Below are 26,692 nucleotides of genomic sequence, written 5' to 3' on the forward strand. Positions count from 1 at the left end.
AAAGTCCACACAGTGACCCAAGCCGGGAATTGAACCGGGTCCCGAGCGCCGTGAGGCAGCAATGCTAACCACTGTGCCACTGGTCTAGAGGCCCAAACTAATTCACTGGGAACCTGGGTTGGAATCCCACCACAGCAAATGGTGAAATTTAAATTCAATAAAAACAAATCTAGAATTAAAAGTTGAATGATGACCATGAACCTATTGTTGATTATTGTAAAAACCCATCTGAGAGGGGTCATGTGATATAAATGTGGGAACGGCTGTGTTTTTGTGAGCTCTGGCGCTACTTGTCTTTTGATCTTTTTATTTGTCCTGATGCAAAACCTATAATTATCTGATCCTGGACTGTATACTCTGTGCTATAATCCTGAAGGATCCTGGATAAGTTTAGGTGATGGGAGCCAAGTAAAGTCAAGCAAATCCTTGTTTGATCAAGGCAGTCTGAGACAGCTGGGACGGAGAATTGGTCGTAGTGGCAGTTTAGCTGGTGAATGGGCTCACACTCTGGTGATATTGTAGGCGTCGAGATGACAGGAGCGATCTTACTTTCTCGCCCTGCCGGCTGATGGACGGAGCCTCAAAAAGGGCGCGAGGCTGATTGTAATGTTGAAATGAGACAAGCTTGCCTCCTGGACTTGCGGGGCTGTCCTGTCTGGAGACAATACACATCTCTTTAACCTGTGCTTAATGCTCCCTCCACCCACATTGTCTGTATCTTTAAGATCTGGTTGGTTGTAGGGATTCGCATTCTAATCAGTATTCTGTAACTTGATTTTGTGTCTCTGTGCCTTGTTTGAGAGCACATTTCCACTCCATCTGAGGAAGGAGCAGCGCTCCGAAAGCTAATGGTATTTGCTACCAAATAAACCTGTTGGACTTTAACCTGGTGTTGTGAGACTTCTTACTGTGTTCACCCCAGTCCAACGCCGGCATCTCCACATCATGACTACCAAGAAGGAGTGCAGGTCCTCCTCAGGCTTCCTCAATTTCGGGCTTTGCCCTCTTCCTAGTGGCACAAATGTAAGTGGGATAGCAGAGACAAGTGACTGCAGGAGCTGCCTCCAATATGCAGGAGTCCTGGACCCAAGCCAATCTCTCCATCTCCAAATCCCTGGCGACCTCCATGGTAGGAACACTCTCAGTCCCCGGCCCCACTGTAAGGCTTGGTCCTGGAAGGAAAATTCGGCCTTTGGTTTGGGATGTTTGATTTGCAGTGGCTTTTTATCTTAGCATTGTGGTCAAGAGGATATTCGGAGAGTCGGTAATTTGAGGCATTCTTAAGTCTGTTGCTGAATGGTGAATTGGGTTGTGTTAACAGGTACTGTACTGTTGGACGAGTCCACCGCAGACAGCCTGGCCAGAAAGAGGATGTGTTGGTTGCCCCCCCAACATACCCGCCATGCACCTACCCCCCACTTTTCCCTCCGGCTCTTCATTCACCTTTCAATATGGAGGCCCGGAATCGGGGCGGGCGTAGCGAGGTCGTAAATTACCACCCATAGGGCCAGATTTTACCAATAATTTGCGCCCATTTTCGGGTGTGAAATCGTGGTAAAGTCGGGTGTGAGGCCTTTATCGCGATCTGCACCCGCGTCCGCGCAGATCGCCACTTTACCGAGACCCGCGAATGGCGGGGATCCGTTCCGTGCCCAAATCGGGCGCAACGACGATTTAAATGCATTTGCATGCATTTAAATTGAATTAATGAACTGCCCACCCAACTCTATCAGCATTTCCCCCTTTACCACCGTGTTTACCAATCCGGAACTGCGCTTTTAAGGACCTGCTGAATAAAAGTCTGAGTCGGGCGCTCCAGCCTCTGAAGAGCGCGTCCAGTGTTTCCAACGGCTCTCTGTCTCAGATCAGTGGTGGGGGTGGGGGTGGAGGCAGTTCTGATCATTCTCTGGTTGGAGGGGGGAGGAGGGGAATGAGGTCAGATCATTGTCTGGTTGGGGGGGGAGGAGGAGGAGGCGGGTCAGATGTATCTCTGGAGGTGCAGGGGGAAGGGCCGATTGTTGTCTGGTGGTGGGGGGGAGGGCTGATCGTTGTCTGGTGGTGGGGGGAGGAGGCGGGCCAGATGTTCTTCTGGAGGGGAGGGGGAGTGAGGCCAGACCATTCTCTGGGGGGGGGGCGGAGTGAGGCAAGTTCGTTGTCGGGGGTGGGGGGGGGGGGGGGGGTGGTGGTGAGGCCAGATTGTTGTCTTGGGGGAGGAGGAGGGAGGCGGGTAAGATGTATCTCGGGGGGGGGCGGATGGATCTCTGGTGGGGGGGCAGATGGATCTCTGGTGGGGGGGGCAGATGGATCTCTTTTGGGGGGGCAGGGGGGTCCGCTGCCACTCTGCGGCCGATCGGTTGGGGGGGGAGGGGGCAGGGGTGGCGATCGGTCTGGGTAGTTCGGGGAGTGGATAAGGGGGACAGTGATGTGTGTGTGTGTCCCTTATCCATCCCCCCCACTACCTACACACATCACTGCCCCCCTTATCCACCCCCCCCAACTACCCAGACTGATTGCCACCCCTGCCCCCCTCCCCCCCCACCGATCGCCCGCAGAGTAGCAGCGGACCGCCTTGGCCCCCCCCACCAGAGATCCATCTGTCCCCCCCCCGAGATACATCTTACCCGCCTCCCTCCTCCTCCTCCCCCTCCCTCCCCCCGATAACCCTCGCTCCCGCTTTTCGCTCCCAGGCCGCTTTCTCCGCTTTCTTCGGCTCGGGAGTGATCTGACACAGGCGCGCTTTTTCCAATTTTTTTCTAACTGCGCATGCGCAGTTCAGAGCTCCGATCGTTCCGGCTGTGCTAAGCCCCGCCTACAGCGTGAGTGGGACTGGAGATGGCTGAGAGCGTATGGGGGCGCCTGAAAGCAGATTTCTAATTCGGATCTGTACTACGCCCAGATTCGGCACTTCGAATGAAAATGGTAAAATCGGGCCCATAGTCTCAGGCAAGGGCTATGCCCTCATGGTGGTAAAGTTGTGCAGTGTGCAGCAGACTATGAGAAATCTTACCACATGCTTTGCCAAATACTGTAGAGCTCCTCCAGTGTGGTTGAGGCAGTGAAGTGTTAATAAAGCATGCCGATTGTCCACTGAAACACATTTCATGCGATGGCATGGGCTTTATTATATTTAACTTGCCCATATGTGGGAGAATTGCACATTGAAGTCATGCACCTTGTGATCAACATAATGGCATTGTCACTTAGTAGCTAATCTCTGGCTGCTTTGGCATTCAGGCTCAAATGACAATGGTACAGCGGACTGGATGTTGGGGGATTGGAATTCCTTTTGCTTCTGAGACATCTCAAAGTTGTCATGTGGAATTCACAAAGCAGTGTGTATGCAGTCAATTGGATCCAGCATCATGGGGCAGCCCGCACTCCTGCGATCTGGCATGCTTGTTCTGCCTGCCTCTCTTAAGCAAGAGGGTATTAAATGTATTTAGCTTTCTTGAAATACAGCACATCAGGGACCTCACAACAATGTTCAGTGAATAGGGAGATGTGGCAAATATCACCTCCCCATGGCACATAAAAGTTGTTACAGTCACCTTCATAGACACTGACCATTCCATTCCCAACCTGCTCTGTAGTTTGTGGCTCAGCAGGAGGCAGATTTCAGTGTGGATCTCCTGAGTGATGCAATGACGGCTGTACACTGTTCTTCGCTAAGGTTCAGATAGGAGAATTGCTCCCTGAATGCCTGGTGTTGGTATGACCTCCTGTGGAGAGACCTTCTTCCCTTCCTCCTATATTCTTTTCCAGCAGTTGGTTTTGCTCTGTCGTCTCTGCTCATTCTCCCTCGCATGCAGTACGTCAAGGGTTTGCAAATTATTGCAAGTATACCTGGGAACAAGCATTTTGCACGGAATCCTTGAAATTAGGACTGAGTCCTTGAGCACCTGCCGCACAAATCATTGTGAACCTCAGTAACTTTAAGTAATTATCCAACCCACCAAGCACGTCTGCAATCCCTAGCAAAAACCAATGGAAATCAAACAGCAACCAGTCTGAAATTGGGTAAGGATTTCTTTAAACGGACAGGTAGATGGTCCTTCCCAATGCTGTGTATGTTTAAGAGAAGGCATTACAGGGAACGTTTAGTTTCAAACTGGCAGCACTGGCATTAAAACTGCATTACATACAGATTGGTGTCACAACCTTGATTACTTTGCACACTGACAGCACAGGTTCTCTGAACTCACACTCGCACCCTTTTCAAAATGACATCTGTATAGCCGGCACACTGTAAATACCATTAAAACAGCACGTGTAACAACTGGTGCTCAGAAGCCAAATTTTGCAATCTATCTGACCGTGATGTCAGGCAGTTGTAATTGAAACAGAAATCGGGTCTCCTTCCTCTCTCAACAGAGAACAATCGGGCCTCCCTCCTCCTCCTCCCCCCCTCCCCCCACAACCAACCAGACAACGATCTGGTCTTCCTCCTCCCCCCCACCAGAAAATGATCGAATGATCGGGCCCTCCTCCTCCCTCCCCCACCAGAGAAAAATTGGGCCTACCTCCTCCCCTCCCCCACCAGAGATACATCTGACCCGCCTCCTTCTCCCTCCACCCCTTCACCAGAGAATTATCGGGCCTCCCTCCTTTCCCCCCCCACCAGAGAATGATCGGGCCTCCCTCCTCCGCCTCCCCCCCCCCCCCACCAGAGATACATCCGACCTGCCTCCCTCCTCCCTCCACCACCGATCTGAGTCAGAGAGCCATTGGGAGCTCTGAACTTACCTCTTCCGAAGCTGATGCGCCCGGAACAGACCTTTGCTGAGCATGTCTGTTTCGCGCCAAATCTGGACGGGCAAACGCGATGGTAAAGGGTGAAATGCTGGTAAAGTTGGGCGGGCAGCCCATTAATTCAATTTAAATGAATGTAAATGCATTTAAATCGTCGTTGCGTCCGTTTCGGGTGCAGTTCGGATCGCAGCCATTTTCGGGCCTTGGTAAAGAGGGCATCTGCATGGACACGGGCATGAATCACGTTAATGGCCTCACACCCGGCTTTACCAAGTTTTCGCCCGAAAACGGGCACGACGCAATGGTAAAATCGGGCCCAAAGAGTCATGGACGTTTACAGCATGGAAACAGGCCCTTCAGCCCAACTTGTCCATGCCACCCTTTTTTTTAGACCCCGAATCTAGTCCCAATTGCCCACATTTGGCCCATATCCCTCTGTACCTATCTTACCCATGTAACTGTCTAAATGCTTTTTAAAAGACAAAATTGTCCCCGGCTCTACCACTACCTCTGGCAGCTTGTTCCAGACACTCTGTGTGAAAAAATTGCCCCTCTGGACCCTTCTGTATCTCTCCCCTCTCACCTTAAACTTATGCCCACTAGTTTTAGACTCCCCTACCTTTGGGAAAAGATATTGACTATCTAGTTGATCTGTGCCCCTCATTATTTTATAGACCGCTATAAGTTCACCCCTTAGCCTTCGACACCGCAGAGACAAAAGTCCCAGTCTACCCAGCCTCTCCTTATAACTCAAACCATCAAGTCCTAGTAAATCTTTTCTGCACTCTTTCTAGTTTAATAATATCCTTTCTATAATAGGGTGACCAGAACTATACACAGTATTCCAAGTGTGGCCTTACCAATGTCTTGTACAACTTCAACAAGACGTCCCAACTCCTGTATTCAGTGTTCTGACCAAAGAAACCAAGCATGCTGAATGCCTTCTTCACCACTCTGTTCACCTGTGACTCTACTTTCAAGGAGCTGTGAGCCTATACCCCTCAATCTCTTATTCTGTAACTCTCCCCAACGCCCTACCATTAACTGAATAAGTCCTGCCCCGGTTCAATCTACAAAAATGCATCACCTCGCATTTATTTAAGTTAAACTCCATCTGCCATTCGTCAGCCCACTGGTCCAATTGATCAAGATCCCGTTGCAATCCGAGATAACTTTCTTCACTGTCCACTATGCCACCAATTTTGGTGTCATCTGCAAACTTATAACCATGCCTCCTATATTCCCATCCAAGAGAATATGCAACAATATTGGTTCATTAACACTAACAATGTCTCTGAATAGAAAATCTTTCAAATGCCAAGGATCACAAAATTCAACAACTCTTAGGTGCCAACACCTCTCTGGATCTTTCTTCCTATTCACTTTCCTCTGATTGCAATCCTCCTTCCAATCTCACCGTTTGCCAGGCTAAACATTGAGTGAATTAACAATTTCAGAATATGATCCCTGCTCCCACTTCCTCTGACATCAAGAGCAGATCATTTTTCTGCTGTTCGTTATTAAATAATTTCTGCCATACCTCACACCTTCCCTTTCTTCCCTCCTTCCCTGCCTGCACCTGTTACCTCGGTAACATGATACAGTTCCAATGAGAGATTACAGACCTATGTTTCTGTTTCAAATGTTGCCTGACCTGTCAAGTGTTTCCAACATTTTTCTGTTTCTCTTACAGACTTCAAATAACTACAATTTTTTGCCCTTCACGGAAAAAAGGTGTCTTGTTTTCTCCTCTGCTAAATAAAAACAACCTGAGTCAAAAGAAGGGGGTGCAAAGAAAAAGGGGTGTCAACTTCTTCATGGCGTGGGAAAAATTGGACAGGTTAATCAATATTAAGTGGTAAAACATGAGGCACACAACCAAAGGGGGATTATCAGAGAGCAGATTACCACTTTGAAATTATCGAGATGAATTCAGGCAGAATGAAGAACAAAAATACTGTAATATCACCAATGAAAATATGATAAAACTGGAGCAAGGTTTGCTGGTCAGTATCTTGGGCTGCAGACTTCAAAGTTGCATGTTTTTTTTAAGCATAAATTAATTGAATTGCACGCGGCATTTAGTGAGCTCTTTACTTTAATTTTTGCCACTGGCAAAAAAATCACAAATAGATTCAACTGAGTTGCAAAGCTGTAATTTACATTTAGAAGTATTGCTAAGCCGAGTTTTATCTTAATCATAGTCAAATTTTTGATGTATCAAAATCATTCGACCAAACCTTTGGATTATAAAAGATTGTAGGACTAATCTACTGCAACCAAGATGTTCTGAGGTTTGCATATTGTATCAATCACTAACCTTCAATTGATCTTCCTGATCGGCCACTGTCTTTGTCAGCGTTGACAGCTTTGTTCTCACTGCATTTTGAGACCTCGCCACCTGGGTACGCTGTTTCTTTATGGCGTTCAGCTTGCCATTATTAAGTTTTAAAGCGTCCTGCAATTGTCGGATCTCTTTCTTGATTTTATTTCTCTCCTGCCGACTTTAACAGAAATGCTTTCAATTAAAAAGAATTAAAATACCGGTGGTCGAATAAAAATCTGATTATTTCACATACCTTTCTTTAATATCATAATTGTAGGTTTCAATCTGCAATTCAATTTCTTTGTTTATGTTCTCCAAATGTCTAAGGTCATGTAGTTTTACACGAAGAACTTCCTCTTGTTCTGATATTTCAAAATTTCCAGTTTGTGCCTACATAAGCATAAAATAGATTAAATCATCCCAACCAGAAGTCAGAACAAAGCATAATGCCAGCAAGGAAGCCGTTAAGGAATAGTAATCCATTGCTCAAAGCATGTGCAATGTACATGTAAAGGAAAAATAAAATTTCTGTAAAAACAAGTTCCAATTACTCAGTTAGCACATTTCAAATTTTTAACACTTTAAAATAAATTGTTCAGTTATCAATTTTCCTTTGGACATAATGCTGGTCAGCTTCACACTCCAATGGACTGTGCCAGGAAGTGGTAAGGAATAGGCTGTATCACCGCTAACTACTAATTTTGACTTGTGATCAGAAGGAGGCCAAACATTTGGTAATCTACTGGTATGGGGAGAAAGCTATTCGTGGGAGAGTCACCACAGTCAACTCCCGATGCACCTTTTAGGAATCAGCTTAGTTCATTAGTAGAGAACTGGAGTCAGGTTACCATCTTAATCAGAGAGTAATCAGTGGCCCAGGTAGCTTACTTTAGGGCGACAAAAATAATGGAATAAAAATTTTAAAAAGAAACAAAAATAATGGCATAAATAGAGGTAGGAAATGAGGTTAACTGGTACTTTCTCAGTTAGGGAATATGCTTGAGAAACTAGAAATGGTACTGGAAAATGTAACAGGGGGTTGAAAGTGTAAAGAAATACTAAATGTTGAAAGAAAATATTGTTGTAGGAGAAGTATATGTTTTGCTTTTTCCCCATTCCTCATCAGTTTTGTCTGCTCTGAAGGCATTAATGGAATGAAAATCCATTGGATTTTACAATGGGCAAGTCATTCATTTCACCAGGTCACAACAACTTGTATTTATATAGTGCATTCAATGTAATAAAATGTCCCAAGGCACCTCACATTATCAAATGCATTTTCACACCAAGCCACAAAAGTTGATAACAGGACAGTTTGGGGTAGGTACAAAGAATGTTCTTAAAGGGGAGGTAGAGATTGCAGAAACATTGGAAGAAACAAAGGTTTAGGCCATTCAACCTGGCTGATCTGTATCTTAACTCCATTTACCAGCTATGGTTCCATTACCCTTAGTACGCTTGACTAACAACAATCTTTCAACCTCAGTTTTTACATGTTTAATTGAGCTAGTCTTAACAAATTTCAGGTTTGCAGATTTCCATTACACCTTTCTTGCATCATTCGTGAATGGTTTCGACATTAAGTACCCGCCCCTTGATCTGGACTCTTCACCAGATGAAATAGGGTGGAATTTTATGGGAATGATTCTAAGTGTCCAGCTAGCATGAAAATAGGAGAGTTGCAGGTCCGTTTTTTGGGCGAGATTTGATGCCCAATCTTGTGCACATAGTGCATGAAAAAATTGGCTAGGCCATTTCTGGCTGCGACGGGCAGTGGGCGGTGGGTCTTAATTCACCAGCCAGCAGCAGAGGGAGCTATTGTGCATGTGCAGACCTCTGATGCTGCACATGCACAATAGCAACAGCAGAGGCCTGACAGAGAGAGAGAGCTGGCAGGCCTCTGCTGCTGCGGCTAGCCTGAACACAGCACCCCCCCCCCCACAATTGCGGGGCCCACGGCCAAAGCGAGCCCTACACCACCTGGGAGTGTAGCCCCTGCCACTCCCCTGCCATCCAGACTGATCATGCCCCCCCCCCCCCCACTGATCTGATGCAGAGTGGCAGCAGTCCCCCCCCTCCCTCACCCCACCAATCACAGGCAGACTGGCAGCAGGCCCCCCTCCCCCCATACCGATTGCAATGCAGAGTAGCAGCCTGATTGGGCTGCCCTTAAGGCCCCATCCCTCCAGACCCACCCATAAGCCCCACCCCTTCTGGCTCCACCCACATAGGCCCCCCCTCCCAGACCCTGCCCCCTTGGGTAGTGTCAAGGTGCCCAGTGGGCATTACCGAGATCCAGGCTGACAGTGCCAAGATGCCAGGCTTGCACTGCCCAAGGGGCACCCCTTGGAACCTCTCCCAGTGAGACCATTAAGGCTCCCGTAAGATTGCGAGAGGTGAAAAATTGGGCGTGATCTTGATTTCTCGGCTCTCGTGCAATTTTACCAGCTTGCTCCGCCCATCGATTTTGCCCATAGTGTCTCTCTAACTACTCTATCAAACTCTTTAAGCTTCTTAAGCACCTCAATTAGATATACCTGTTATGTCCAAGTGAGAAGGAGTGAACTGGCTCCCCTCTATTCAACCACCTTGTTTGGCGGCATGGTAGCACAGTGGTTATGGCGGCATGGTAGCACAGTGGTTATGGCGGCATGGTAGCACAGTGGTTATGGCGGCTTGGTAGCACAGTGGTTAGCACTGCTGCTTCACAGCTCCAGGGTCCTGGGTTCGATTCCCGGCTCGGGTCACTGTGTGGAGTTTGCACATTCTCCTCGTGTCTGCGTGGGTTTCCTCCGGGTGCTCCGGTTTCCTCCCACAGTCCAAAGATGTGCGGGTTAGGTTAATTGGCCAGGTTAAAAAAATTGCTCCTTAGAGTCCTGGGATGCGTAGGTTAGAGGGATTAGTGGGTAAAATATGTGGAGGTAGGGCCTGGGTGGGATTGTGGTCGGTGCAGACTCGATGGGCCGAATGGCCTCCTTCTGCACTGTAGGGTTTCTATGATTTCTATGTTTGGTCACAGCAGAAGTTTAAGTTTCTTTTTCACAAGGATATGACTTTTCTAAATCAAAATATATATCACTATTTTTACAGTGAGCAATAAGGAGCCAATCAAATAAAGCCAAACCCCAATATTTCTTTGCAAACATGATGGAAAAATGATTGTGTGCTGATCTGCAGGTCATGGAAGGACCTTTGAAAAGTCCACTGATTTTAAAAATAAAATGATAATGTCTTTAAAAAAACCCCATCTTCTACGATTTACTCAACTTGCATTTCGGTTTGTGCCAGTTGGTGTTCTTTTTGCCCTCAGCTCTGTTGGTGGGGATCAAAGTCTTGTTTACTGGCGATCCTCCAAGTCGACACACTCATAGGAAGAGGACCTGGTGCAGTAGGAATGAAAGTTGGACAAGGTTCCCCAAAAATGTTGCACATCCTCTACTGGTATCTGAACCCCATTATCCACATAGAGATAGCATGTCTACACTGCCAGACATTGTTGGCGGAGGCCTCTGTGGCCAAACTCAGTTGTGCCAACAGTCCTCTGGTGGCACTCCAATAATATATGACCAAATCCGATATTTCTAATGAAGATTCTAAGGAAGCACCCCAGTTACACTATGGTTGCAATTTTATGCATGAACGGTAGTCTTGTTCCCCCGCTCTCCCCACCCACTGGTGAAAAATTGAGAAAGCCCCAATCAAATCACTATCAACTCTCCAGTCCCACCAGTGCCACCAGGAGCGGTGGCCACTGCTGGGACTACAGAGTCTCCAAGGCCAAGGAGCCATGGAGCCCAGAGACGCAGCTAAGTCCAGGATTTCGCTGTGGCAATTCTGGCAAATCCTGGTGAGGAGAGATGGGGGCCAGATTCAGGAGGGTGGAGGAAATAAGCCAGGCGAAACCATAGAGTGAACCTCTGATTGGTACAAGGTACTGGAACTGAAGGAATCCCCTCACCCTACAAACAGGCTGTCTGATACTACGTAGTGTCAATACTGCCTACCTCTGGTAAAATACCAGCAGTAGCAGGAAGTGTTCTTTAAGCAGCCATTGACTACTTAATGGCTTCAATTGGCCCAATGATAGGTTGTTGCCTTCCCTGCCTCTGGTAAAATATCAATGGAGGTGGATAGGTGATAGGAATACATTTTTAAAATATATTTTTTAAATTCTTGGGAAACTCTGCCCTGCCACTTCTTGTTCCCTACCTCCTCAATCTTGACAAAGGTCACCAGTGAGTTGAGATGCCAGCGAACGCTCGCTAGATTATTTCTATCATCTTGTTTCTCCATTGTGATATTCCCCATCAATTGTTCCCTCCCCTCTACATTTAACTTTTTTTATTCATTCATGGGACATGGGCGTCGCTGGCTGGCCAGCATATTTTACGCACTGCCCGGAGACAGTTGAGAGTCAACCACATTGCTGTGGCTCTGGAGTCATTTGTAGGCTAGACCAGATAAGGACGGCAAATTTCCTTCCCTGAAGGGCATTAGTGAACCAGATGGGTTTTTCCAACAATCGACAATGGTCATCAGTAGATTCTGAATTCCAGATATTTTTTATTGAATTCAAATTCCACCATCTGTCGTGGCAGGATTTGAACCCGGGTCCCAGAACATTAGCTGAGTTTCTGGACTAATAGTCTAGCGATAATACCACTAGGCCATCGCCTCCCCACAAATGTAATTTTAGCTCATCTACCAGTGGTCCCATCCTGAGATCCATTCAATTTGTGAATAATTGGATTTGTGAATAATTATGCGAATTAAGTAAGGTTAGAACACTGCCAGTTGAGTTGCAGGAAGTCTAAAAGCTGTACAAATCCAATTAAACTTACTTACTCCAAAAATAAAAATGCATCACCATCATTTTTGAGTTTGTTTTTGGGCCACGGAAATTGTCTTTTCATATTCTAATACCCACTCCAAACTTTTTAAATGTCTGAATTTGTGCATGTCCCTCATGCATTTGCAGTGACTTCACTGATTTTATCAGGAATCACTGCTTCTGAACAGTCTGGGAACCAATTCAGAGCTACTCAAGCTTAGAAAACGTACTACCATTAATTGTTACAGAAATGCAAGAGGAAACATGGTTTTGTGTCCTCTAAGATGTCACACTCACTAAATTGGATGGGAAACTGACTATTACCAACTGCTATTCTTGTAACTAGTCAAGAGAAACATGCAATAACGCGCCATGGCAAAAGGATTCCAGAACAGTTGTTAAATTGGCCTACATGTACTTTTGGATGCAGATTTTCCTGACATTCAAATCCATATTAACAGTTTCATCATTATTCACAACTTTAAAAGTAGATTGACCATACTATATTAGGTCTGCTGATGACACATAGCCACATTCGAGGAAACCCTCTAACTTTCTGCTTCCACAAGAAACTTTGCCCATTAGAAGTGCAGGTTGACATACAGACCCAAATTTTCAATCATTTAATGGCTAACAGCCAGAAGACCCTGGGTGATATATTCCTGAATTTGTAATGTGGACTCTCAGTAGGCAGTTTTCCTACCCACGGCACAAAGTTGAGAAGTCGCTCCTCCAGTTCAAATGGAAGCAGGTTGAATAGGTGCAAAGTTTTGGCCATTGTTGATTCTGAACTCACCTCCAAAGTTAGGTATACAAAATAAACAGAGAACAAGAGAATGATTTTGATTTGATTTGATTTATTATTGTCACATGTATTAGTACACAGGGAAAAGTATTGTTTCATGCACGCTATACCATTCATAGAGAAGGAAAGGAGAGGATACAGAAAGTAGTGTTACAGTCATAGCTAGGGTGTAGAGAAAGATCAACTTAATATGAGGTAGGTCCATTCAAAAGTCTGATGACAGCAGGGAAGAAGCTGTTCTTGAGTCGGTTGAACGTATATTTCTCTCGACTGAAACAACACCAAAAGAAGGTGAAAGAGAGTATGTACGGGGTGCGTCGAGTCTTTGATTATGCTGGCTGCTTTTCCAAGGCAGCAGGAAGTGTCAATGGATGGGACGCTGGTTTGTGTGATGGACTGGGCTTTTGTTCACGATCCTTTGTAATTTCTTGCAGTCTTGGACAGAGTAGGAGCCACACCAAGCTGTGATACAACCAGAAAGGATGTTCTCTATGGGGCATCTGTAAAAGTTGATGAGAGTAGTCGCGGACATGCTGAATTTCCTTAGCCTCCTGAGAAAGTAGACGCGTTGGTTTCTTAACCATAGCATCAGTGTGGATGGACGAGGACAAGTTGTTGGTGATCTGGACACCTGGAAACTTGAAGCTCTCAACCATTTCCACTTCGTTCCTGTTGATGTAGACAGGTGCATGTCCTGAAGTCACTAACTATCTCTTTTGTTTTGCTGACATTGAGTGAGAGATTATTGTTGAATCAATTCACCTGATTCTCTATCTTTTTCTTGTACTCCGTCTCTTCATTGTTTGAGATCCAATGCACTATGGTGGTGGCATCAGCAAACTTGAAAATCAAATTGGAGGGCAGGCAACACAGTCATACGTGTACAGGGAGTATAGAAAGGGGCTGAGGACACAGCCTTGTGGGGCACCAGTGTTGAGGATAATCATGGAGGAGGTGTTGTTGCCTATCCTTATTGATTGCAGTCTGTAGGTTAGGAAGTCTAGGATCCAGTCTCAGAGGGAGGAGCCAAGCCCAGGCCACAGAGTTTGGAGATGGGTTTGATAGGAACAATGGTGTTGAAGGCTGAGCTGTAGTCAATAAATAATGATGTAAGAGACATAAGTGCCTTTATTATCCAGGTGTTTCAGGGTTGAGTGTAGGGCCAGGGATATGGCATCTGTTGTGGACCTGTTGCATCGATAGGCGAACTGTAGTGGATCCAAGCCATCTGGGAAGCTGGAATTAATCTGTATCATGACTAACCTTTTGAAGCACTTCATGATGATGGATGCCAGAGCCACCGGGGAAAGTCATTAAGGCACATTGCCTGGATTTTCTTTGGTACAGGGATGATGGTCACTTTCTTGAAGCAGGTAGGGACCTCAGATCGGTGTAAGGAGGTTAAAAATGTTTGTGAAACCCAGCCAGCTGGTCCGCACAGGATCTGAGTACTCATCTGAGTACAGCATCCGAGCCAGTCGCCAGGTCAGCCTTCTTGAAAGTTGACTTTCGAGGAGGCCGATCTGAGGTCTGCGATGGTGACCTCGGATACTGGTTAGGCCAAGGCTTCCAAGGTGGAGGGCATGTTCTCTCTGACCACTTGCTCAAAATAGGCATAGAATATGTTGAGCTCATCGGGGAGGGGTGCATCTGTGCCTTCATCTTGTAGCCTGTTATGTCTTGCAGACCTTTCCATAATAGGTGGGAGTCTGTGTGGCTCGCCTGGGATTCTAGCTTGTTCAGGTATTGTCTCTTGGCATCTTTCATGGTTCTCCATAGGTCACAATTGGATTTATTATATAGGTTAGGGTCACCTGACTTGAACACCTCAGATCTGGACTTCAGTAAGCAGATAATATCCCTGTTCATCCATGGTTTCTTGCTGGGAAACACACAGATTTGCTTCTTTGGCACAGTCTTCTATGCACTTACTGCTGAAGTCTATTACTTGTTAGGAATGGGTTAACAGATCTTCCAAATTAAGTCCTAATTTGATGTCAATTATTCAATAGAAGTCACTGATATATAAAGGGTCCACAGGTGGCATTGGGTGTTGGTGAAAAATTATATGTAGAGTTGAATCAAAAAAATAAAGGTAGTTTATGAAGAAGCAGAACTTGTATCTCCTTTGCTAAACTGCAGCCGAGACGCTCAAACATTACTATAGTGGCGTACTCTTTCAGGTTGATCACTGAGTTCTTAAATATTGACCAGTCCACTGACTCAAAGCAGTCCATCATCCGATTCCTCAGACCAACATTACGCAACTTTCTTTATCGGATTCTCCCATTTCAGTTTTTGCTTGTAAGCCGGGAGTACAGCCTTGTGGTCTGATTTGCCAAAGTGTGGGCGAGCGATAAAGCAGTAGGCATGTTTGATGTTTGTGTAGCAGTGGTCTAAGATGTTTGGGCCTCTGGTGGAACAGGAGATGTGGTATCTTGGTAGGACACTCTTGAGCTTGACCTGGTTGAAGTCCCCGGCCACGATGAACAAGGCCTCGGGATGTTTGATCTAATGGCTATTTGTGGCAGTGTATATTTCATCCAGCATGGTTTTCACGTCCGTATGTGGTGGGATGTCAACTGCTGTCAGGATAACAGAGATGAACTCCCACGGAAGGTAGTAGGGGTGACATTTCAGCGTCAAGCATTCTTGGTCCGAGGAGTAGAAACAAGCCAGAATGGGGTCCAGAAATCCTACAGAAATGGAGGGGTTGGGTGAGAACCAAGAAATACCAAAGTCCCATCAATTTTATGTGCAGCACTTAAAAGTCTAGTGGAAGTATGCATCCCAGGGTATTGAAAGAAATGTCAGAGGTAATAGTGGATGCGTTAGTGATTATTTATCAAAACTCGTTGCATTCTGGGGTAGTGCCGGTTGATTGGAAAACGGCTAATGTTACGCCGCTGTTTAAAAAAGGAAGGAGACAAAAGGCGGGTAACTATAGGCCGGTCAGCTTAACGTCTGTAGTAGGGAAAATGCTGGAATCCATTATTAAAGAAGAGATAGCAGGGCATCTGGATAGAAATGGTTCGATCAATCAGACGCAGCATGGATTCATGAGGGGAAAGTCGTGCTTGACGAACATGTTGGATTTTTATGAAGATGTGACTAGGGCGGTTGATGGAGGAGAACCGGTGGATGCGGTGTTTTTGGATTTCCAAAAGGCGTTTGATAAGGTGCCCCATAAAAGGCTGCTGAAGAAGATTAGGGCACACGGAGTTGGGGGTAGTGTGTTAAAGTGGATTGGGGACTGGCTATCTGACAGGAAGCAAAGAGTCGGAATAAATGGGTGTTTTTCCGGTTGGAGGAAGGTAACTAGTGGCGTGCCGCAGGGATCGGTACTCGGGCCGCAACTGTTTACCATTTATATAGATGATCTGGAGGAGGGGACAGAGTGTAGGGTAACGAAGTTTGCAGACGACACAAAGATAAGTGGAAAAGTGAATCGTGTGGAGGACGGAGAAGATCCGCAGAGAGATTTGGACAGGCTGAGTGAGTGGGCGAGGATATGGCAAATGGAGTATAACGTTGAGAAATGCGAGGTTATACACTTTGGAGGAAATAATAACAAATGGGATTACTATCTCAATGGAAACAAATTAAAACATGCTACCGTGCAAAGGGACCTGGGGGTCCTTGTGCATGAGACGCAAAAGCCCAGTCTGCAGGTACAACAGGTGATCAAGAAGGCAAATGGGATGTTGGCCTATATTGCGAGGGGGATAGAATATAAAAGCAGGGATGTCTTGATGCACCTGTACAGGGCATTGGTGAGGCCGCAGCTGGAATACTGTGTGCAGTATTGGTCCCCTTATATGAGGAAGGATATATTGGCATTGGAGGGAGTGCAGAGAAGGTTCACCAGGTTGATACCGGAGATGAGGGGTTTGGATTATGAGGAGAGGCTGAGGAGATTGGGTTTGTACTCGTTGGAGTTTAGAAGGATGAGGGGGGATCTTATGGAGACTTATAAGATAATGCGGGGGCTGGATAGGGTGGAGGCGGAGAGATTCTTTCCACTTAGTAAGGAAGTTAAAACTAGAGGACACAGCCTCAAAATAAAGGGGGGTCGGTTTAAGACAGAGTTGAGGAGGAACTTCTTCTCCCAGAGGGTGGTGAATCTCTGGAATTCTCTGCCCACTGAGGTGGTGGAGGCTACCTCGCTGAATATGTTTAAAGCGCGGATGGATGGATTCCTGATCGGTAAGGGAATTAAGGGTTATGGGGATCAGGCGGGTAAGTGGTACTGATCCACGTCAGATCAGCCATGATCTTATTGAATGGCGGGGCAGGCTCGAGGGGCTAGATGGCCTACTCCTGCTCCTATTTCTTATGTTCTTATGTTCTTATGTTCTTAAGTGAGGAATAGGTAGCTGAGCTGCAATCTGTAGACTCTCTTTAAAGGGTAACAATTGACAAGTGAAGGGATATAAAAGATGGAATGACATAAACTGTCAAAAATCCCATCACATCCAGCAGTACAAATTGAACTTAACTCACAGTTTTAAAAACTCAGATATGAGTTAATATATCAGTGTACCAAGGCAAAATAATGCTTTGGCATACATTAGATTTCCCAAAGTACCCAGATTTTCCAACCATCACTGGCGTGATTTTCAATTTCTTTTGGTTTTTAACTAGTTGATCAAAATGTAGGGGGGAATTCACCCATCCCGCCCGCCATTGGAATCATAGCGGATGGGGGGACAGACCACACAAAGGTCCATTGACCTTGGGCGGGATTCTCCAGGAGAGCGCAGCCAGAGAATCCCACCCATATTTTTTATAAAAGACATTGTGCTGGGTGAATTCCAGGTTGAGGGAGCTGGGGCTGTTCTCTCTGGAGCAGAGGAGATTGATGGGAGACTTAATTAGAGGTTTATAAAATGATGAAGGGGATAGATCGAGTGAACGTTCAAAGACTATTTCCTCGGGTGGATGGAGCTATTACGAGGGGGCATAACTATAGGGTTCATGGTGGGAGATATAGGAAGGATATCAGAGGTAGGTTCTTCACGCAGAGAGTGGTTGGGGTGTGGAATGGACTGCCTGCAGTGATAGTGGAGTCAGACACTTTAGGAACATTTAAGCGGTTATTGGATAGGCACATGGAGCACACCAGGATGGTAGGGAGTGGGATAGCTTGATCTTGGTTTCAGATGAAGGTCGGCACAACATCGTGGGCCGAAGGGCCTGTTCTGTGCTGTACTGTTCTATGTTCTATGTTCTATCTACAACAGAATAAGAATAGGTGAAGCAGGGGGCCTTTGATCAGCTATAGACCAAGGAGAATCAGACCTGTTTAGCTGTTCCACCAATCAATTAAATAAAGGCTGATCTGAGACCTAATTCCATGCTAGACACACCTTCAGGTGCAAGCTCGCATCCTCACAGGTCGCAGGCTGGCTTATGATGCTAGGCACATACTTCTAACAGTGCCTAGTCATGGTCGTTTAGCAGACATTTCAAGAGTCACCAAGTACTAGATCCAAAGCTTTGCATCATGCAAGCAGAGAGTGCAAACTAATTTAGGGGTACTTTTAACCATAAACCTGGTGATGAGTTAATGCTACAGTCCACCATGAAAACCTAACGTCCCCAAAGATGACTTAAACTGTAACCCACACCCAAACCCAATAGTAATTACATGGAGATCGCTGAAAAGTGCACTTGGTTGGAATGACTTCAACGTGGGTCAGGATAAATACCTATAACATCACAGAGATCAGACTTCAGTGCAGAAGCATCAGGATAATTAAAAAAAACTTGCCAAGAGCTAAACTCATGAGGCCACATTATAAAATGCTCTGAAGCAAGTCTTACATAACCCACTGTCCAACCACCATTTTCCTATAGTGACTGGTGACTATCATTTCTGTGGACATAAAGGTGAGTGGCTGAGGTTGAGCAAGACAGCAGAGACCTGAGGGACACAAAGGAAATACTTGAGGAGAGGGGACATCTATTACACTTGGATGAGGCCTCCCTGGAGGCGTCCAGTCTTTGACTACACTGACCTCTGACAGCAGTGGGTAGCTGAGCTGCAGTCTGTGGACTCTCTTTAGAGAGTAACTTCTTCTCCAAACAGCAGGCTATTTGCCTGCCTCTCTGTGTGCTTCTCTTCCGTCCCTCCTCCCCTTGTCACTGAGGCTGGCAAGCCTGCTGCCCATCAAGAAGAGTTCCTGTTGTTCTCAATAGTTTTCTTTGATTTGTCTGGCAACAGCATTAATATTAGAGGTTCCTCTGGAGGGTCGAAGGCGCACAGTCACTCAGGTGATTTCATCAGCCACAGGTGATTCAGAAGAATATGTGTCAGGATTTTCCTTGCTATGGACAAGAGGGAAATACATCAATAGGTTCGACACCATGATTTATCTCCCTTCTTGATGATAGTTATAATCATCACATTCCTGAAATCACGGGGGAATTCTTTTTACCTCCCAAATCTGTAGAGAGAGTGCCTAGGGTCTTGATATAAATATAAGCCCAGGAGCTTTGAAGGCCTCAGACGGAGTACATTCAGACTGCAGGCTTTGTTGTTTTCCATCTTTTTGATTGCTTGTTTCAGTGCTCCCAGCAATGGTGGTTCACTCATGGATTCTATCACATGGTACCAGGAGATAGCCTGGACAATATCAGCTGCCATTATGGATTCAAAGTTGACGAGCTGCTGCAAATGTTCTTTCCAGCATTGATGGATGGCATTGCCTACCTTACTAAGAGTGAGGGGGATTCTGTTCATTTGACCTTGTTCAAAAAGTGAACCTTGTGGCTTTAAAAAAAGTTCATATGCCATGGCAGTCAGCATATTGTTCGATCTCTTGGACATTTCTTTTTGACCATTTGTCCCTTATCTTCCAAATTTGTCTTTAAGTGTCAACCTTGAGCTGTTGGAATACTGCCTTCTTGACTTGCGATTTTGGATTGTTCCACCAGGCAATCAATGCTGTTTGTATTTGGTCCAGGAGATCACATATTTCAGCATGTTTTTGTCAAACTAGTTTTGGTGATGACAATGCTCAAACCCAATTGTCTGGGTACTTACTCTTATTTGTTTCCGCTGTTCTGAAATGTATTTTCCTCAAAGGGGAGAGCAGCCTATAGTTCTCTGGGACTAGAGCCACTTTTACCTTTACCGTTATTGGTTACAGTCCAGCTGGAGGTGAAGTATTATGAGTGTTTCATTTATAAAATTGAAGTTCTGGTTGCCAAAACCAACCCCGTGTTCACGAGGGTCGCTGTTGGCCTTTCCTTTCCATTAGGAAATATATGGGGCGTTATTTTACGACCCCGCTCGGGCAAGGCCCATAAAATTCCGTCCGAGGCCAACGGAGAATTCCGTTCTGTGAGCCTCGCCCGCCCCGGTAAAATTCCGGCCATGGTCTTGCTTGTTCCTTCAGTTGCCTGAAGTTGTCTTACTGAGGCCAATTTAAAGGCTTGATAGCTCACTGCAATACAATAGCAGTTCTGCTTTCTGGTCGGTCACTCTTGAGATTACCCATAATTGTTACACCATTCCAAGGTGCAAAATTGTAAGTTTTCTTTTACTAATCACAAAGTGATCCTGCTGGGTGTGGTTCCCTAGCCAGCAGAAGGTTGGGCAACCTACTTTTAAGGATCTGGGAAGGGGCCCATTCGCAGAAAAACTCCCAAAGAGGACTGCTCAGGCACAGATGCTACTACCCAAAGAAAGTTCTGCCCCAATACAGGTGTCAAATGACTTTCATGCATCTGTTGCCTGTGTGCAGATTCTTGAATAGGGACTCCCAGGTTTACACCCCTGTCCCGTTGCCAATTCTCCATCACCACAAGGCTTGGCAAATGGACCCTGGTAGAAGCCCTGGCGTAGCGCCCCAAGTTCCGCACACACGAGGACGGCCTCAACCGGGATATTGGGTTCATGTCACACTATTTGTAACCCCCCCAGAGTTTCACTGGCTGTCTTGTCTGGAGACAATACACATCTTTTTAGCCTGTCTTGATGCTCTCTCCACTCACGTTGTTTTGTTTCTTAAAGACTTGATTAGTTGTAAGTATTCGCATTCCAACCATTATTCATGTAAATTGAGTTTGTATCTTTATATGCTCTGTTTGTGAACAGAATTCCCACTCACCTGAAGAAGGGGCTTGGAGCTCCGAAAGCTTGTGTGGCTTTTGCTACCAAATAAACCTGTTGGACTTTAACCTGGTGTTGTTAAACTTCTTACTGTGTTTATCCCAGTCCAACGCCGGCATCTCCACATCGTGACTTTGTTTAACATGGGAAACCTGGGGTACTGTCATTTCTGCACAACCTTGACGGGTTGGTGGTCAGATTTCAGTGATGTATCAAACCACAATGACTGGGACCACTTTTCTGCTGCAGCAATCTTCTGTCTCTGCAGCTAATGAGATGCAGTCTATTCCACAGTTAAAAACCTTTTGGACCGCATTTTCTCTGGCACAACCAACTCCCCAACCTTTCCATCATGACTGGTTCTATTAGGAACAAGGAGCTCCCGATGACATTGCTTGAAAGAACGTCAGAGCACAAAAGCGTCAAGGTGCAATCCATGAAAGAAGGCTAGATTAACACACTATATAAGGAGTACTTGGCATTAGGAACAAGTGAAGTATTTCTCCTCAAGTAGCACACATGAACAGATTCACATCGATAATGTTAATGTACGCTGTAACAGAATGTTCACCATGATCAGGCAGAAATTTACCATACTGTCCCTAATGGACTGGCAGTGTATTCATTCAGGAACGTATGAAATTATTATTACCATCCACACAATTCCACTATAGTAAATGGTATGTTGACAAAAAAATTAAGGTACAACCTCTACAAAGGTCCAAATAGAAGATGAAAAAGTAAAGATAAAATCACAGAATCGTCACAGCGCAGAATGAGACCATTTCATGTCTGACCCAGCTAACTGCTTGCTGTATGAAAACGTTTTTTCCCATATTGTTTTTGCTTCTTTTACCAATTATTTTACATCTGTGTTCTTTGATTCACGATCCTTCTGCCAATGGGAACAGTTTCTCCCTACCTACCTTGTCCAGATACCTCATGATTTTGAATACCTCTATCAAATCTCCTCTCAGCCTTATTTTCTCCAAGGAAAAGTGTCCCAACTTTGCCAATCAATCTTCATACTTAAGTTCCCCATCCCTGGAATAATTCTCACAAACCTTTTCTGCACTCACTCCAATACCTTCATATCCTTCCTAAAATGCGGTGTCCAGAACTGTATGCAGTAATCAAGCTGAGGTCTAACTAGTGTCTTATATACAAGATCAACATAACCTCCTTGTTTTTGTACTCAATGTCCTATTAATAAAACCTAGGGTACTGTAAATTTATTAACTGCTGTCTTAGCCTATCCTGTCACTTTTAATGACTTATACACAGATATGCCCAGGTCCCACTGCTCCGGAATACCTGTTAGATTGGTATCTTTTACTATGCTATCTCTCCATATTCTTCCAACCAAAATGTATCACCTCACATTTCTCTACGTTGACCTTCATCTGCTACCTATCTGTCATATCCACCAACAAGTCTATGTCCCTTTGAAGTTCTACATTCTCCTCCACACAGTTTACAATACTTTTGTATTATCTTCATATTTTCAGGTTGTTCCCTGTTCACCAAGGTCTAGGTCATGAATAGATATCAGGAAAAGCAAGGGTCCCAATATCAACCCGTGGGGACCTCCACTTTAAACCTTCCCCCAGCCCAAAAAACATCCATTAACCATATTCGCTTTCTCCGGTTATTCAGCCAATTTTGTATCCATGTTGCTACTGTTTCTTTTATTTCATAAGCAAAATCTTTTCTCACAAATCCATTATGAGGCAGTGTATCAAATGGTACTTGACTTAAATATGGGTTTAGAGAATTTCTGCAATTGTGATTTCTGACTTCCATTCCTCACAGGAAGTGTGGGATTCTTGAACTTTCTTTGAAAAGAAAACTACAAATTTGGTAATGTGACAGAAAATAGAAAATGCAGTAAATTAATTTCTAAATGAAAAGGGTAGCCTCACGCAATCATTAAAACAGAAACATGAGTCTCTTACCCTATCATGAAGATTTTTCCTAAGTTCGGTGCAAGACATTGTTAGGACATTTATCATAGCTTGTTTTTCTGCATGCGTAATTTTCAATTGCTTCACCTGCAAAAAAAATCAAGAATTACTAATACTAATTAAGCTTTTAGAACCCTAAAGGGTTAAAATATTTTTAAACTGTTTTCTTTTGATTATTTTCAATAGGCAACTCATAAATTATCAGGAAACAGAATCATAGAATAATGCAACACAGAAGGCGGACATACAGCTTGTTCTGTCTATGTTCGCACTATCCAATTAGTCCCACTCCTCTACATTTTTGTCCTGCAATTCTTCACCTTCATTATTTAATCAAGTCATTTTTAAAGTCTTATTCAATCTGCTTCCATCTCCTGATTAGTCATTGCATTCCAAATTAAAATAGCTTGCTGCACATATTTTTATTTCCTCATGTTTGGATAAATTTTTTGGTCCTGCTCACCACGAGAATCATCATGGACAGGATGGAAAATTTGATGGAATGTAAATTCATTGACCTCAGGCAGGAATTTCCAGTCTTGGGACAGGTGAGGCCTGAAAATTCCTCCCCGTTGTCTCTGGTTCTTTTGCTCATTATCTTCGGAATATAGGATCATAATAATAGAAATGGGCCATTTAGCCTCTCAGGCTGTTCCACAATTCAATGGGATCATGGCTAATCTGTGATCTAACTCCATTTAGGTGCCCCATACCCCTCAATACTTTAGGTTAATAAAAATCTATCAATCTCAGGTGTAAAATAAGAATTTGACCTAGCATGAATTGTTATTTGTGCAAGAAAATTCCAAAGTGCTACCATCCTTTTATAAGTACTAATAACACTTCTAAAAGATCTGGCTCTATATTTTAGATTTGCTCTGTAATCAGAGACTCTCCAAACAGTCCTATCTGTTCCATTAATATCTTGAACAACATTGATCAAATTTAACTTTAAACTTCTAAATTCTGGGACATGCAATCCAAATTTGTGTAATTATCCCTCAAGAATCCAGGTATCATTTTGGTAAATCAACACTGCAGTTCCTCCAATTCCAATATATCCTTCCTAAGGCTTGGCACCTAGAATTGCTCATGGCACACTATGCATAATCCAGCCAGGGCTTTGCATGGCTGAAGTATAACTTCTACAGCTTGTATTCTAGTTCTCTAGATATAAAGACCTGCATTCCATTCGCCCATCTGATTAATTTTTGTACTTGTTCATGACATCTTAATGATCTGTGTAGTCTCTTTGAGCCACCATGCTTCTAAGCTTGCCAGCATTTTGAAAGCGCCCTGTTCTCTCCTTTCATTAGGTCCAAAGTGGATGACCTCACATTTGCTTATATCGAAATCTATTTGCCACAGTTTTGCCCAGTTACTTTATCAATCAATACCACTTTGTAATTTTATGTTTCTATCAACACTGTTAACAATTCTGCCAATTTTATATTTGCGGAATTCTATTCCATCATGTAGGTCAGTGGTGGGCAACCTGCGGCCAGGGGGCTACATGTCGCCCATCAGGGTTCTGAGTATGGCCCACAAGACATTTTGTTGACTGTTGCAGGGTTGCCACATTCTGCTGGTTTCCATCTGCGTAGCTTTTATCCTACCAGTATTAGTGAAGTGATACACACGTAAAGCGAGGGCACATGATTTGAGGTGTGTGCTGATTGCATATAAGGCATTTAGTATAAGAGTTTTGTGCTTCCTTTATATCTAATCTAGCGTAAATATTTCTTTTGTTTAAGCTTTAAGGTACTGATGGATAAAGATAAGTGTAGTCCTCAAGTTAAGGTGCCAAATTGGGGGAAGGCTATTTACAACAATATTAGGCAGGAACTGAAGAATGGTAGATTGGGGGCAGATGTTTGAGGGCAACTCAACATCTGGCATGTGGGAGGCTTTCAAGTGTAAGTTGATAGGGATTGAGGACCGGCAGATTCCGGTAAGGATGAAGGACAAGTATGGCAAGTTTTGGGAACCTTGGATAACGAGAGATATTGTGAGCCTAATCAAAGAGAAAAAGGAAGCACTTGTCAAAGCTAGGAGGCTGGAAACACACGAAGCAAGTGTGGAATACAAGGAAAGTAGAAAGAAACTTAAGCAAGGAGTAAGGAGGGCTAAAAGAGGTCATGAAAAAGCATTGGCAAGCAGGATTAAGGAAAATCCCAAGGCTTTTCATACATATATAAAGAGCAAGAGGGTAGCCAGGGAGAGGGTTGGCCCACTCAAGGACAAGGGAGGGAATCTATGCGTGGAGTCAAAGGAAATGGGTGAGGTATTAAATGAGTACTTTGCATCAGTATTCACCAAAGAGAAGGACTTGGTGGATGATGAGTCTGGGAAAGGATGCGTGGATAGTTTGAATCATGTTGAGATCAAAAAGGAAGAGGTATTGGAGTTCTTGAGAAACATTAAGATAGACAAGTCCCCAGGGCCTGATGGGATATACCCCAGAATACTGAGAGAGGCAAGGGAGGAAATTGCTGGGGCCTTGAGAGAAATCTTTGTATCTTCACTCGTTACAGGGGAGGTCATGATGTGGAGATGCCGGCGTTGGACTGGGGTAAACACAGTAAGAAGTTTAACAACACCAGGTTAAAGTCCAACAGGTTTATTTGGTAGCAAAAGCCAAAAGCAAAAGTGTGGCTTTTGCTACCAAATAAACCTGTTGGACTTTAACCTGGTGTTATTAAACTTCTTACAGGGGAGGTCCCAGAGGATTGGAGAATAGCCAACGTTGTTCCTTTGTTTAAGAAGGGTAGCAAGAATAATCCAGGTAATTACAGGCCAGTGAGCCTTACATTGGTGGTAGGGAAATTATTGGAGAGGATTCTTCGAGACAGGATTTATTCCCACTTGGAAATAAGTGGACGTATTAATGAGAGGCAACATGGTTTTGTGAAGGGGAGGTCGTGTCTCACAAACTTGATCAAGTTTTTCGAGGAAGTGACAAAGATGATTGATGAGGATAGGGCAGTGGATGTTGTCCACATGAACTTCAGTAAGGCCTTTGACAAAGTTCCTCACGGCAGACTGATGCAGAAGGTGAAGTCGCATGGGATCAGAGGTGAGCTAGCAAGGTGGATACAAAACTGGCTCAGTCAAAGAAGACAGAGGGTAGCAGTGGAAGGGTGCGTTTCTGAATGGAGGGCTGTGACAAGTGGCATTCTTCAGGGATCAGTGCTGGGGCCTTTGCTGTTTGTAATATATATAAATGATTTGGAGGAAAATGTAACTGGTTTGATTAGTAAGATTGTGGACGACACAAAGGTTGGTGGATTTGCAGATAGCGATGAGGACCATCAGAGGATAGAACAGGATATAGATCGGTTGGAGACTTGGGCGGAGAGATGACAGATGGAGTTTAATCCGGACAAATGCATTTTGGAAGGTCTAGTACAGATAGGAAATATACAGTGAATGGCAGAACCCTTAAGAGTATTGAAAGGCAAAGTGATCTGGGTGTACAGGTACACAGGTCACTGAAAGTGGCAATGCAGGTGGAGAAGGTAGTCAAGAAGGCATACAGCATGCTTGCCTTCATCGGCCGGGGCATTGAGTTTAAAAATTGGCAAGTCATGTTGTAGCTTTATAGAACCTTAGTTAGGCCGCACTTGGAATGTTGTGTTCAATTCTGGTCGCCACACTACCAGAAGATGTGGAAGCTTTGGAGAGGGTGCAGAAAAGATTTACCAGGATGTTGCCTGGTATGGAGGGCATTAGCTATGAAGAGAGGTTGGAGAAACTTGGTTTGTTCTCACTGGAACAACGGGGGTTGAGGGGAGACCTGATAGAAGTCTACAAGATGATGAGAGGCATGGACAGAGTGGATAGTCAGAAGCTTTTTCCCAGGGTGGAAGAGTCAATTACTAAAGGGCACAAGTTTAAG

The 26,692-nt window shown here is 44.7% G+C and overlaps 1 protein-coding gene across 1 annotated transcript in view; it reads right to left on the bottom strand.

Annotated features, from left to right (window-relative positions):
* ccdc178 (coiled-coil domain containing 178) overlaps positions 1 to 26,692 on the bottom strand; it is a 121,961-nt gene that overhangs the window by 22,722 nt on the left and 72,547 nt on the right. The window contains exons 10-12 of the mRNA XM_078216098.1: positions 22,786 to 22,881; positions 7,329 to 7,465; positions 7,070 to 7,253 (exon numbers count right to left, since the gene is read on the bottom strand). Of these exons, the coding sequence (XP_078072224.1) occupies positions 7,070 to 7,253; positions 7,329 to 7,465; positions 22,786 to 22,881 (417 nt within the window). The remainder of the gene's footprint in view (positions 1 to 7,069; positions 7,254 to 7,328; positions 7,466 to 22,785; positions 22,882 to 26,692) is intronic.

The sequence above is a fragment of the Mustelus asterias genome, chromosome 7, assembly GCF_964213995.1.
Source record: "Mustelus asterias chromosome 7, sMusAst1.hap1.1, whole genome shotgun sequence".
Lineage (NCBI taxonomy): Eukaryota > Metazoa > Chordata > Chondrichthyes > Carcharhiniformes > Triakidae > Mustelus > Mustelus asterias.